Source organism: Pholis gunnellus (genome assembly GCF_910591455.1).
Source record: "Pholis gunnellus genome assembly, chromosome: 8".
Taxonomy (NCBI): domain Eukaryota; kingdom Metazoa; phylum Chordata; class Actinopteri; order Perciformes; family Pholidae; genus Pholis; species Pholis gunnellus.
In genome coordinates, this window is record NC_136534.1 from 9,793,125 (window position 1) to 9,807,661 (window position 14,537).

Consider the following 14,537-nt stretch of genomic DNA (forward strand, 5'->3'; position numbering starts at 1 on the left):
CTCATCCCTTGTGTACACACACAAACACACAGACACACACACACACACACTGCTAAGTCAAAATCTGTAAACATATGTACCAGCCCAGCAGTGTAGAACAAATAGAAATAGTTACAAAGAAACACTTTAATCTACATTTGAATTGTAATCAGTTGAATAGATGAATCCATGTAAAATGAAACTTTTCTGCTGTTACTGTATACAAATGTTCTTCCACAACAAAGCTGTTTATGCATTGGCTTTCTCTAAAACCAAATGAGTTTAACAAAAAAAAAAAAACTATGTTTCCCTTTTTGCTGTGAGACACACATACAGCAGGGAATAAACATTGGTCTCAATGGTAAACAGTGTTGTCAGTCACTCGTTAAACTGACTTTCAAACGTGGAGGCGTTGCACTGGCATGTCAAACACTCACCCCAGCGCCAGCTACAGATTTCCTTTCAACTATTCCTCCTTTTCATCCATCCATCTAATCATCACTACCCAACAAGTTAGTGTTTTCATAATGAAACCAGAATGCCTGGTTCTGTTGGGACTGCAATCCATATTCCATGACACCTTCCTTTACAGAGCAGTGTTTTGTTGGAACTGTTTGATATTCCACAACTTCTCCAGAGAATTGTGTAAACTCTCACTTTTTCTGTCTCCCGACACAGCCGTCAAACAATTTCAAAATCAGTGTCTTCTCCATAACTTGTTCCCCCTATTCTCGTCTCTCAACTTCTCCCGCGATGGGTTGCGGTTAGCCCGCCTCTCTAAATTGCTCTCCCCCAACATCCTCTACTCACCGATGCATCGGGGTATCTTGTTGTGGTTGCTCCAGGTGCCGTCTGGCTGGCAGACTGTGGTCGTCAGCTCTTTGGAGGAGAGCCGGTAGCCGCTGTTGCAGAAGTAGGTCACCCGTGTGCCGACGGAGTAATCAGTGGCGAGCACACCTCCGTTCACTGGTGCAGTGGGCACACCGCATGACACAGCTGTAGGCAGCGGGAGGACGGTTGTCAACACACATGTTTGTGTGCAGTACAAGACACATACTGGAGAGATGTGCAGAGGGACGCCTGACAAACGCAGGCACATGCTCTTTTAAACAGTATGTGTAAGCACATAAACGGTCCCATGTTTGTGAGCAAGTGTTAAATACACGTGTATGTACTTCCACAAGCGTTTGGGGCGCGTGCAACCCCTTTGTGGTACACAACAATGTCAATTGTTAGTTATGTAATTCACATGAGCAGCTATGTGTTACTTTTTTATTTTCCTTTCAAATGGTTACAATTAACAATAAGTAAAAACCCAAAAGAAAAGGATTGCTCAACTTTGACATTGAACGCCTCCGTAGAAGTGCGACAACAGACCTCTCTCTCGGCAAACACTTTGACAAGTCACAGCGGGGAAAGCACAGGTGTTATTAGTAACATGAATAATGACTGCATTCGATTTAGTTGAGCCAGTGCCATATCTCTGGTGTTGTGCGTGCTAGCTCACTGGACCACTTAATTGAACTGAGCCATCATTAATGGAACTGAGCCATCATTAACGAAATGAGTTGCACCTGTGCATTTCCTGCTACGACAAGTCAAGAAGTCTCTTACAGGGTCACCGCAAAAGTGCGAAAATCAAAAAACAGTACGCCTACCACCACAGACAACGATTTACGAAAAACAAGTATTTACACCCACCCAATGTATTTATAATAATGATGCTGGCATACTTGACTAATGTCAACATTTAACCAAGTCCTTTGCTTACTGTAATTATAAGAGGTCATTGAATCCCCAAAACTGCTCTTGAAATTTCACCAACTAGAGAAATCCATGCAGTCTCTGTCTTCTATATAGGACTGGCCCCTTGAGAGTGGAAGTAGTCTAACACACTGCAGAGAGGGATGTTATCAAAAATAAAGTCCTCATTATCCTTCTACGGTTTTAGAATATTTGTAACGTAAGAAAGTTAGCTTCTTTACCAATACCTATTCAACCAAGTCAGTGAAATTTCCAGATAAATATCTGGGATGATTATAATTTGTCAGTGGGCCATTTGAAAACAGTGACTAGTACATGCAACTATAGTTTCAACAGTAACTCTTCCTATGAAGCACTCCCACACAGCACTGTGTCCTTGCCCCTACACAGAGTGAATCTGGGTTACTGTGGCCTCAGAGCTTAAACCAGACAGAAAGCTCAAGATAGTAGGTTTCAAGGTGTTTATCACCAGAGCCAAGTCAGACCGAGAGAGTAGAGCGGGGAAACCAACATCTGCAGGGCCAGACTAAACGGGAACAGTTATGCAAACACACATATGATAAAATGGAGCAGCACTGGTAGCTGCATACTGAGAAACATCAAAGGTAGGAATATGCCAGAATGGCCTGAAGCCAAGACATTGCCCCTCACCACCCCGTGAGAGAATCAATCAACATTCATTTGAGAGCACTGCTAAGTCACAATCCAACAGATGTTAATCACAAGCTAAACTAAACATTTTTCCACACTGCAGATGGAAAGTTTCAACGTTAGAAAGATGAATCATTTTCCTAAGTGTATATAGGGTCAGTGGGCCTGAAACCTTATTTGAGGTCATTGCTCTTGCTCTCTGAGACGCATGAGCAATGCTGGATCAATACACTGTACATTATCATACACAGGATTGAACATACTGTAATCTCATCTCCACCATCTAGCAGATAGCAGATGGACAGCGTCTACATGAATATATTAATTCATTTGCAGCCACAGTTGGGTACTTTGGAGAAGCTATGTGCAATTACCAAAATGACGGAATTAATCACAGGTGTGAAGTTTTTTTGAAATCATTATATAGCACATGACATACATATTTTGATTTCAATGCATCACGCTAAAATGCAATTGAGCACACCATCTGCTGCCGTTTGCTGCTCTGTGAACGTGTGTGTGTGTGTGTGTGTGTGTGTGTGTGTGTTTGTGCAAGTGCATGCAATCATACGCACGTAAATGCACACATTTCACATGTGCGCATCAAAGAACCCAATTAGTTGAGTGAGACCCAACAGCAGCAGACACTGCATGCTAATGGAAAGTTAGCCAAAGTAATTTGAAGAAGTGGAAATTGACAGACGAAGGGAGGATTGATTTCCGTTTCCTTTCCACCTGACGGGGTAGGCCTACTGGCTCTCAATCAGTTCAGCTGCTAACAACACAAAAACAGGGCTTGGGCTGAGACACTCCGGTGCCTTAAGCGCCTGCCTGTCTGCCAGCCTGCTGAGCACCGGGGTGCAGAGGCAGTGAAGAACAGGGAGAGAGGCAGGCTCAAGTTGGAAATAAAATGGCTGCCAGGGCAGATGTGCTCACCTTGACACGCGGGAACTGGCGCATCCCAGGCGTAGTAGCCATAGGTGGTCTTCTTGCACACAGCCGTGCCCTTTCCAATCAGCTTGTACCCCCTGTCGCAGGCCCAGCGCACCATGCTGTTCAGATGACCCCCGGTCTGGCTCACTACAAAGCCATGTTGTGGGGAGTCTGGAGTACTGCAGTACATCGCTACGATTGATCGAGGAATAAAGGAACATGGGAGAGGAGCGAGAAACAGGAGAGAAGGTGAGAATGAAGCCAAGGAAAGGGATAGAGAACAGATAAGCAGATGTTTACAGGAAAAAAGAGAGAGAAGGATGAGAGGCATTAACACAGCTCCTCTAGAGAAAGACTCAGGTGAACATTGTAGTTGCAGTAAGGCTCCATTTTAAATGCAGAAAGATAATGAAGGAAGATGCCAGAGGAGTGTCACATCTAGTTAGCACTCACTCGGGCGATGTGCCACACAGCAAAGGAAGTCCTCAAAATCACATTATTACTATTCCTCTCCTGGACTATGGGCACGGACATATTCAATTTGATTGAACACATGCAAGACCGGTGCATCCTGCAGTTATTTGTTCCACAGCCTTCCTTTTCCCTCATCTTACAGCCAATCCAACACAGAAAAGGTAAATTAGATTTCCAGAATATGAGCACTGAATAGCCGATGGGACAGAAAATCCAAGGGAGGGCTGTGTGCTTCACAAATGCTGTCAAACATTCTTTCAAATCAGCATGACTGGGAGATAGCATGTGATAGCACACGCTGGGGTTTAGGGCAGCTCCTGTTCAAGTCAATCAAGTCAAAGAGGAGTTTTCTCTACAAAATTCATCACACCGACTTGCTTTCAAAGTAACACACTAGTATATTAAATATAATGGAGAGACATAACATGAAAAATGAATGTCTTTTGTGCTTTTTCATAATTATTGATGCATTTCAAATGAAAGAAGAGTCCCTATGATACTCTTGCTTAGCACCACTTGCTTTATTAAAGAGACAATTAAGAATTTAAAACCTTTTTAAATTAAGGAGTGCAAAACAGCATGGAAGTCTTCCAGTGACTTTCCTCCTGCCTCATGGTTTGTGTGAGAGAAAACATCTCCTATTGGGATCCATTATCATTTCTGTGGAAATTCGAAGTATTTTTGTAATTTAACTGATATTAAAAACTCGATAAATAATACCCCGGAACCATCACAGCACACTGTGATAAAAATCATGGGGTCACATTGTATCCGCAGTAATATGCAGTCGCTGCAGCAGAGAAAGGTTCAATGAATATTTGCCCCTACTGTAGTGTTATCACTCGTTCAAATGAAGTGTCTCTACACAGTGCTTACAATGAGTTGTAAACCCATGACTTTTATCACCATACTGTAGTTTAGAGAATAAATATATTCAAATAGCTCTAATAAAAAGAGAATATGATTATAAGCTGGATACATACTTTGATACTCACCCACGTATCTGATGTGGAAGCCGTGTCGGTTGGTGCCGTGATCAGAGGACCAGCGCAGCAGTAGCTGGTGGCCCGTGGTGGTCAGGCTGAAGGGAGTTTCAATGTCACCGCTGAGCGATGCCAGGCTCTGGCTGTAGATGTTGGGACCTGAACACAGATACGACACGCACTCAATTTCCCAGAAACAAAATCTGTGTCGAAGACAAGTTTTATTGTAGACAGACATGAAGGTGCATCTATCATTTTTTTATAAAGAAATAGCAATAATTGCAGATACGCTTATGACAACACCAGACCTAATATCCATGACATTTCTAAATGACAATCATGGCATCAACCAAAGAGTAACATTTATTATACTGAACACATGGCTCGAACAATAAATCTGCTGTGAGATGCCACATTCAAAACATGGATGCTGCATATAGTAGTGCATAAAAAAGATATAAGAAAGTATGAATGTATTACTGAAAAGCACTTTGATTCTGCTTACTTTATTTTTACCAAAGACCCCAAACCACACAAAATTCCAGCAGAACCCACCATCAAATATTTCCAAGATGTCGAACTCCTTCTCTGTCTGGAAGAGTTCAAAGTGCAGAGTCATGTTGTAACCCTTCTCCACGTTGATCAGCCAGGAGCACATCTGGAGGTTGGGGTAGTTATCGGGGTAGCCTGGACTCAAGATCACCCCCGTTGAGTCGAAACGCACCTCGTGGGCTGGACATTGGACTGGGAGAAGAAAACGACAGAGGTTGAAAGAGGGATGTGAAAACCGAGTGGAGGCAGAACACAGACGAAAAAGAGTTATAGGAGAGGGGATGGAAGGCACAATAAGAGATGAGGCAAGATGAGCTGAGGCGAGGAAAGACAGGAATGCTCCACTGTGACAGGAGAAATTACACAGAAAAAATAACTAGTGCTGGAACAATTACATTTCAGCCAGACTGATATTGCACCTAAAGGCTGAGCTGGTGTCACCAGCCCCCCTCCCCCGATATCAATCTATCAAACAATAATACTCAGTAGGTGAGACAGCTAACTTTGTATGGAAAAATGATGTGCGTGTGTGTGTGTGTGCGAGAGTTCATGTGTATCGGCTCAGAGCATTCCCTTCATTTCCTGGAGGCTGGCATGTCTGAAATAATGACAGTTCTGTTTCTTTCCTTTCCTTTTCTGCTGGCAACAGAAGTCTCTCTTCTGGGCCACTAGTGAAGAAACATGACGCATATAAAAGGTTAATGCGAACAACTGTTCCAAATGAAAAGGTCACTGGAAACAATCGGACATAAATCAAGAGAAAAAGTTACAGGGAAAGAATTGTTATAGTATGCATATTCCCGCTGGCGAGTCACTGCGGAGGCTTCAACTAGAATAGCCTTTGGCTAAAAAGATAACTGGCAGATCTCCAAAAAGTCAAAGTCAGGGATTTTCTAAATGGCAATGCATTTCTTAAATCTCACAATACACCGGGCCCTCTGTGGGAACCGAGGTCAATCAAAATGTATCATAACATTATCTCAAACAACCGAGAAAATGATAGAATAGAAGATTTTCTTTTTAAATAACACAAGAAAAGCGTAACAGGTTTTGTAGATGGCAGAATAAATATCGACAGAAGAAGTGTACAGTATTCATTAGAGAGGCAATAAATCTCAACTGGATCGGTTCAGAAAATAAATTAGCACAGCGATCTAAAATAAAATAGCAATGTTTCTTCACTACCATTGCTTGACAGTTTGTGAGACACATGATCAATATTCATACTCGAGTAAAGAATCACCCGATGAGCTCTTCATTAATTCGATGCTCTGAAATGTGCGGGCTGAATTTGTTCATGAATTTACACTTTCGACACAATGACTAAAATGCATATTCACACATTGCACCACAAGGCCACAAGGGTAAAACACACAAAGGAAAAATGGGATTTTGGAGTCATGCCACCTCAAAGCATTTCGGCACATTGCGAACACTGGTGTCACAAGGGCACACTGCACAATAGTGGGTGGTAATGAGTGAGGTCAGGGGTCAGGCTGTCATTTGTAGCTTGTTTCAGTTTTAATTTTAAAGTTACTTTAACTGTTAGTCGTTCAAACATTCCTTTATTAATTCCACACTTTTCCAAAAAGAAGTCGGAGTGCTTTTCTACACAGTTGAGCGACTTGATTTTGCTAAAAGCAGGTCTGCTGCGCTGAATTTTAGCGAAAGAGTTATGACTCTCACTGGCGATACGACGGAGTTCAGAATGAGGTCTTCAGTTGGTGCAGTTACATCAATTCAGACGGCTGCTTCCTCAGTTCTGTCATCAGCAGCGGCGTCTGCTTCTACTGATGCCAGGGGGAGCATTGGTCTGAGAGCCAGCACAAATCCAGCTTTAAGGAGATATGCAAAATGTAAAAGTAATTGCTCCTAAAAATCGCTAATTTCTTTTCTATATCATTTTCATACACATAATTACACTAAGGTTAAAATAAAGAGAAATGTTTTTCCACTGTACAGTTTCCCGTTCCCTGCAGCACTTTACCTTATTGGACGGCTTTGAGATGTACATGAAATAGACTCACTTGATAGGATCTTATGCACTGCACGTAGAACCATCTATCTGGCAAGAGTTTCTTTTTTAAATAATTGAGCCCCCAATGCTTGTTTAATAAGCCAACGTCGCCAGGCAACAAACATAACTCTATCCAGTACGCACAGTTGTGGCTTAAACTGCTTTGCCTCAAACTGTAGGTGCGGGGAATTAAAACATGAATCATGAGAGGCTTAAAACTGTTTCAGACACCTCAATACTGCTACTTTATAAAGATGGGCTTTTAGGGGACCATAATCAGGAGAGGATGCTACTCTGAAAGCAGAGTGAAGCTTACGATGTATTCATATGGTGATTTGGCTAATATACAAATGTAGACCTCTGTACCTTAGTGTCACAAAAATGGAAGGCAGCCAGAGTACTGTTATCATCATACTGGCTCAAATACTGTAATATTATAAATATCGTAGCTTAAGTATTAGGCAGATTAATGCAATAAATTAGTTATATTTTTAAATCTAAAAGAAAAAATCACATTTTGAATTAAACTGTTAAAACAGTTTTTTTCTAATTCAATTGTATCCGCATTAACAAGTGAATAAGTATAATAACCAACCATGCTCAGATGGTGAATTACATTCAGGTAAGACTCTTACATATAGTATTGTACAGATATTTGCAATGGAGCGCATGCCAAAATGATGCGTTTGAAAAGATCTGGCATTGGCAAACATTGCAAGACGTGTCTCCGTAATTACTTGTGCAAACCACCAATTGTTTATTCTTTTACTCAGCACACTGTGCGTATGGAATGTCAATGCCATGGCAATGACTGGTTCATATTGACGGCTACAGGGAATCGTACAATAAAGCTCACATAAGTATAGTGAAGAAGAAATTAGAGCAGAAATAGTTTTTCATTAGATTTACCGGCAACATGAAAATCAATGAGAATGTGAAGACCAATATGACAACATGAAATGGATCGGACTCGACATCAATGTGGCAGATGGTTTACCAAGCAAACACAGCAGTCAACTCAATTGTGGCTCTATCCTTGATCAAAGCTACTGCATAACCTTCCTCATAGGAACACAGAGCCTAGGGAAATATCTTAAAAACCAGGGGTATTTGGAGGTGAAATTGCATAGCCGTGCAAGGACATTTCAGTGTAATCTTATATGCATAAAATGACAATTAACAGAAGGGTTGACAGAAAACAAAAGCGGAATGGGGGAACACAGGAGACTTCTTTTTCCTGCTCTGTCGGCAAGCTGCCGACAGGAAATGGCCCCTTTACAAGCTTACTGTAGCAGTCTCTTGGATGTGAATAGCAGGTCAACTCAAATTAAGTTCAATTTTACATGTCCCAAGGAGAGCAATTAGTTTCGTGCTAGAGGTGGCACAAGGACATAACATATCCAACACAAGAAAATGTAATGAATTCTTGACTACAATAACGAGGTGATCCATGAAAATGTCAAACAATGAATTAGTAACCCAGACATCCTACAATAGTACTAACCATGCCAATTTGATGCTCAAGGCAGGTGTTAAGGAGCTGTTCAATGAAGATATATATGATACCTACTCTTCATTTTGTTGCACACTTTTAATATGTCTATCACAGACAATACTTCATTTACTGTAACTTGCCTGTTATCTGCTCATTTTGGTATGGATTTTAACAAGTGCAACCTCTTTAGTAGATTCCTTCTGTCTTTTCTCATATGCCTCAGATGTTTTATATACAATATGTAATTTGCCATAACCTGACCGACGGGGCCCATTGACTTGGCAGTGCAAAGCACAATTTACTGTGATGTACGAGAGTCTGTGCCGTCCAACATTCAAATTCTGCCGTATGACCGATTGCCTTTGCACAAGACAAACCAACTGAAAAACAATGTTGTGTTCTCCCAGAACAGTCCCAACATGCTTTGCCCATTCGACTTTGGCAGGTTCATTTAGTCACTCAAATTAAAGCCTGTGAAATTATTTCGAGTACAGAAAGCAAGTTTTAGCAGATAGGAGCTAGTTGGCGTTGGCAGAGCTCTGTGGAACAGTAACACACGAGAAGGTGAGCTGGCAAAGCCAACACGACAAGAGAGCTTGAATATTTCAAGCCCTCTCAAGTGAATGACTGCCCTCACTTGGCAGGAAATAAATTATTTCAAACTATTCCTATTGTTATGCCGAACTTGGTCGCATAACAAAAGAAAGAAACAATGAAATGAAGCATTGGAAAACATTTCACAGCAATTCCATTACTGTCATGCTTAACATGATCATACATCTGTATGCCAGACAGGTATGATGCAGTCTGCAAGTATGCAATGAAGCTTTTCTCTCCTCTGTTTGCCTTCTCTCTTTACTCTGCACTGTCTAACAAGCCAATAAAATGCTGCAGGACTTCATACCCCTTGTGCTTTTATAAATTGTGAATTTTTTGAAAATGCCCAATGCAGTACAAGTAAAGGTAGGCGCTGTTGTTTATAGGACTCACACGTACGCACCTACTTCAATGAAAAATTAATAAAATTACCACGGTTTTGGTCTCTCTGACATTTGTGAATACCCTAATGGCATCATTGACAGTACGGTAGCCTTTATGAATAAAGCATAGGATTATCTTCCAGAGCTTGGATCCGTGATCAGATCACTGAAGTTAAGCTTTGCCATTACTATTTCAGGGTCCCCACTCTAGTCCTGGGAAATGAACTCTAGGAAAGACAGTGATCTACACTATTCCTATCTTATCGAGACGTGCGGTCTATGGCTATGAAATCACTTCTTACATGCTTAGAAATGATGACGAATTGATCATAGGATAATGCAAACACACCTGCAGAAGCAGAACACTTCACTTTATTGCTACAAAAGTTAAACATTTCATGCCATGTTTTGGTCCAGTTTACCTTCGCAATGCAGCATTATGTTTGAAGATACAGTGCTGGCAGTAAAAGTAAAAAAGTACCGTTAGCCAGTATTAAAGCGGTGTTTTGGGCTCCCATTTATTGTTCTGACCCCGGCTTCTCTTCCTTTATAATCCAACTCTCTCAATAATGCCCAACAACACACATTGAGACCATTGCTCTGAGCAAGCATTGAATCATAAAACTTAAAACTTTTGTAGGCGAAACAAGCAAGCCATCATGACAGCTTTAGCAACTGAAATAAACCGAGAGCAGCCTATTCGAAATAATCTCGTCCATAAACTACCATTTGAAAGTTAATATGATACTGAACATAACTTGGCCCTTTCAGATGGCAATGTTTGGGGAGCTCTGATAGATAGCATTGCATTTCATTCCCGGGTAAAGGTAACTAGGAAAATGGTGAAACAGTTTTCATTGACAACACAAGACTTTTCCAGGACATTTTAATTCTTCTCTCATTTTCCAGGATGAGTGGGAAAACCTGTATTTGCTGCTTTACTTATGACACTTTCCCTTTACTAAAATGAAATCAGGCAAATTCTTACTTGTAAGAGCAAAACGATGTGAGCCGCAGAAACGCTACAGGGTAAGAACCAAGATATCAAGTCATACATCAAATAATAACAGCCAGGGATGAGCAAATAGGTTCCAAATCGCTAGTCCTATTCAAAGATGTTTTATGAATGTAGGCTCTGGGTCTGAATGTCCAACGCGATCACTCATAGTTTCTCAAAACAAAAAGACAGAAACGCTCATCAACTCAGGACTAGACAAAGGACTTAAGGGCCCTTCAAAAAATGCCTATCCACGGGGAATATGAGGTTTCAGAGCGCTCTGTTGTCTGCGGCAGAGATGTATTGGCATGACAGGCAGGCTTTTGGTCTAAACAAAATCTCTGATGCAGACAACACAGACATTTCTTCTTTTCCTTAGCTTCTTGTTTGAAAATCCATCTTCCGAAAACAAAAAAAAACATGCCTAGGAAGACATTATACATCAATCAAATCAATGCGGCCATTTGAGCAAGGATTAAGGGGTAAAATATAAGCTCCCATCTTTCTGTGGGGAAAACAGCTTGGACTGGCCCCATCTACCTTGTTACACTGCTGATCTGTAATCTGTTTCACGCTGATCCTTCACAGTCGAGTGCTGCTTCTAGGGGAGCATAGGTCTATGATCTTGGGTCAGTAGTAGTATGACTCTGTGAGTCTTGACAAATTAGAATAGAGATGCGGCTTGCCAACAGGAGCCTGCTGGAAGGGGCCCTGCTGGCAGTCTGTTAAATGATGCATCAAGAGTGAGTGCTGCTGACTGCATCCAACCTTGGCAGAATGGCGTCAAGCACACCCACAGAGGCACACATAGATGAACATGGATACGTACACACAAGCATTTGAACGCACATTGACAGGAACACCTGCAAACTAGAACATTTATAAAGCCCCACAGAAACATAATGGATAAACCAACCTTGACAGACTGGTGGGGGTCCATCCATCTGTAGCCTCTCTCCAAGTCGACAGGTCAGAATCTCACTGCCCACCAAGGTGAAGCCTGGCAGGCACGAGTACCGAATTATGTCCCCTGTGAAGTCATTTACACCCACAATCATACAAACACACACAAGCCAGGAGTGGATATGAAAAACACATCCATCCATTCATCCGCCCACCCAAGCACGACCAAACACACACACACACACACACACACACACACACACACACACATCCCCACAGAAGTGTTAGTAAAAGCCTCCTCACTACCAGCACTTGAAACAGTAATCAACAACACATTTTCTAATGAAGATTGACGTCCCCATAGCGAGCTGGAGTACTGAAGGCACTTCATTACAATACAGCCGCACACTTGTACACAAACACACGCACTCACATATGAAATCAAAATAACACTTAATCCCAAAGACACGAAGTTAGGCAGCCACTAGCCATATAATTTCCAATTCAGACTCACTTCTAAACACTGAAAATACAAACAGCTTATGAAGAGATATTTAGCCCTTCCCCTCAAACTAATATTCAATTGCAAAAAGTATGAATAGATGAAATTCGAGAAAGGAAAGAAATATAAGCCAAAGAGCACATTGCAAGTAGAATGAGATAGTGAGGGTTGAAAAAAATCTATATATTAAACATCAATATATATCCATTTGAAAAATGTATAAATGTATAACAAAAATGTCCAAGTGAATATGTACTACGGCCAAAGCTGTTTCAAATTGTGAAATCGATATATGGAGTAATATGTCAACAAAAAGATAAACATTCAAACAATATTTTCAATGAAAAAATGCAAGATTCAGCTTACAGGGGAATGGATTTATTTGAATTACCTCATGTCTGGTGCAAATGTATTTTATTACGCACTGTCCCTGGCCAGTAAACAAGCAAGAGAAGACAAACCTATTTCAAACTCTTCATCATCAGTTAGGATAGTAGCGTTGGCAACAGGAAGGGGTGGCTGACATGTTCTCAGCTGGTATGCTGTTGGGAGAGGACAAAGGCTGAAATCTGCAACAGTGCACGTTGTATACGAGAGAGAGAGAGCGAGAGAGCGAGAGATTTTCTGTTCTACCTGCAGTACATTCTTTACTCTTCCATCATGCTGACACTTGATTAGATCATAAATTGTCATCTATCACTATTCATGATCATCAAAAACCATCACTAATTTAGCTGGAATGGGGGACATTTTATTATTAATCAACTTCTTTCCGATGGGGCGTTTTAATAGGCATAAAAAGGAATTCATCATCTATCATTACACAGAAGTGGAAGCAATACCATGCACCAAAATGAGAAAAGCAAAATAATGACTCATAAAAGAGGGAAAATTAAAGGCGTTCCCATATAGAAACGCAGAGACAATTTCCCTCTGTTCTTTTGTGGTCTTCATTACCACACTAGAGTTCCAGCAAAGTGGAGAAGTAAAGCTCAAGTAAATAGGGGTCATTACAGCAGTGCGGGACAAGGTCTTTACTTAGCTGGTATCAAAGGGGAGGTTTACCGTAATAATGCAGCTCAAAGAAGCCGCTGGTGCTGAAGTCGCTGTGGAATTTGATGAGGACCTGATTGGCGGTGGTGGACACGCCGTCCTGTACAGAGCTGCCACTGAACTGACCGATTTGAGGCGAGGCCTGGTCAGGTCCGTCCCTGAAGACAGAGAGGGGAAGGGAGTGGAGGTTGGGGGGGGGGGGGGGGGGGGGGGGGGGAAAGAGAGAGATTGAAAGAGTGAAGGGACGAGGAAGACAGAGAGAGAGAGAGGCGTAGAAAGAGAGAGCAAATGGTTTATGAATAAACACCCGGAATAACTTGCTGGGATCAAAGAGCAGGTGTAGTTATCCCCGAGCAGTCTTACGGACCCAGCAGTCATTCTGAAAACCTGAGAAAAAGTTTTACATTTATCAACACTGTCAAAGTAAAAGTTTAGTATGAGTTAACTGATGAGGCAGTACAGCACTGAAACGTTTGCCTCCTCCAGCCATGTTACATATTAATGGGGAATAATGTTTTTTGAAAAAGAAATGATACAGAATCCTGCAGAAATGTGCAAAATCCACAACCGCGTTTGTGACCTCTTTTTTCCTTGCAAAACATTCTTTCAAAACGTACCAAATTGTTAATATTCTGTACGTGCATGTACATAATCAGGGTGTGTGGTTATCACTATGCTTCAGCCTCCGCGACCCTGGAAGGAAGAAATGTTGAGCAAATGTATGGGTGATTATCAGAAAGTCCTGAAGCCCTGAACTGAATAACACGATGTACCGTAAAAAGGAACTGTAGCCACGGGAATCAAAATGTAATTGAATCGTAATGACCTTTTTGATTTTCACTCTTTATGGAGTGTAGGTTGTTATCTGTAAAGGGTGGCAATGTCTATTACATTACATTACATTTACACTAAATGTCATAGGACAATCACCATGTGTCAAAGATGTGACAATAGTAATATGTTTCGAGTAATGGAAACAAATATACCAACTCCTTAAGGTAGCTATACATTACCATAAAGATAGAAGATAAGAGGCTAGGGTCGTAAAAGTCACTGAAATAGTTTTTGGTATGTTGCCAGTGGTGGATGAGATGCTGAAGGCCCTAAATGTTGCCAGCTCGTCGTGCCTGACGCATCTCTTGGACGGCATCCACCTATGGCAGTTGAAGGGAAAGACATCAAGTATCTATGGGCCTTGTTCCCAAATGAGGGTACAATGTAGTGTGAAATGTCGTGTTGAAAATGGAGCAAAGC

At 41.4% G+C, this 14,537-nt stretch overlaps 1 protein-coding gene across 1 annotated transcript in view; it reads right to left on the minus strand.

The window, feature by feature from the left end:
- Positions 1 to 14,537, minus strand: part of LOC306699603 (CUB and sushi domain-containing protein 3-like) — a gene marked incomplete at both ends in the record, with an annotated part of 199,653 nt that overhangs the window by 46,396 nt on the left and 138,720 nt on the right. Inside the window, 7 exons of the mRNA XM_079164257.1 lie at positions 790 to 975; positions 3,331 to 3,519; positions 4,785 to 4,943; positions 5,340 to 5,528; positions 11,742 to 11,855; positions 12,692 to 12,772; positions 13,296 to 13,441. Of these exons, the coding sequence (XP_079020383.1) occupies positions 790 to 975; positions 3,331 to 3,519; positions 4,785 to 4,943; positions 5,340 to 5,528; positions 11,742 to 11,855; positions 12,692 to 12,772; positions 13,296 to 13,441 (1,064 nt within the window). The remainder of the gene's footprint in view (positions 1 to 789; positions 976 to 3,330; positions 3,520 to 4,784; positions 4,944 to 5,339; positions 5,529 to 11,741; positions 11,856 to 12,691; positions 12,773 to 13,295; positions 13,442 to 14,537) is intronic.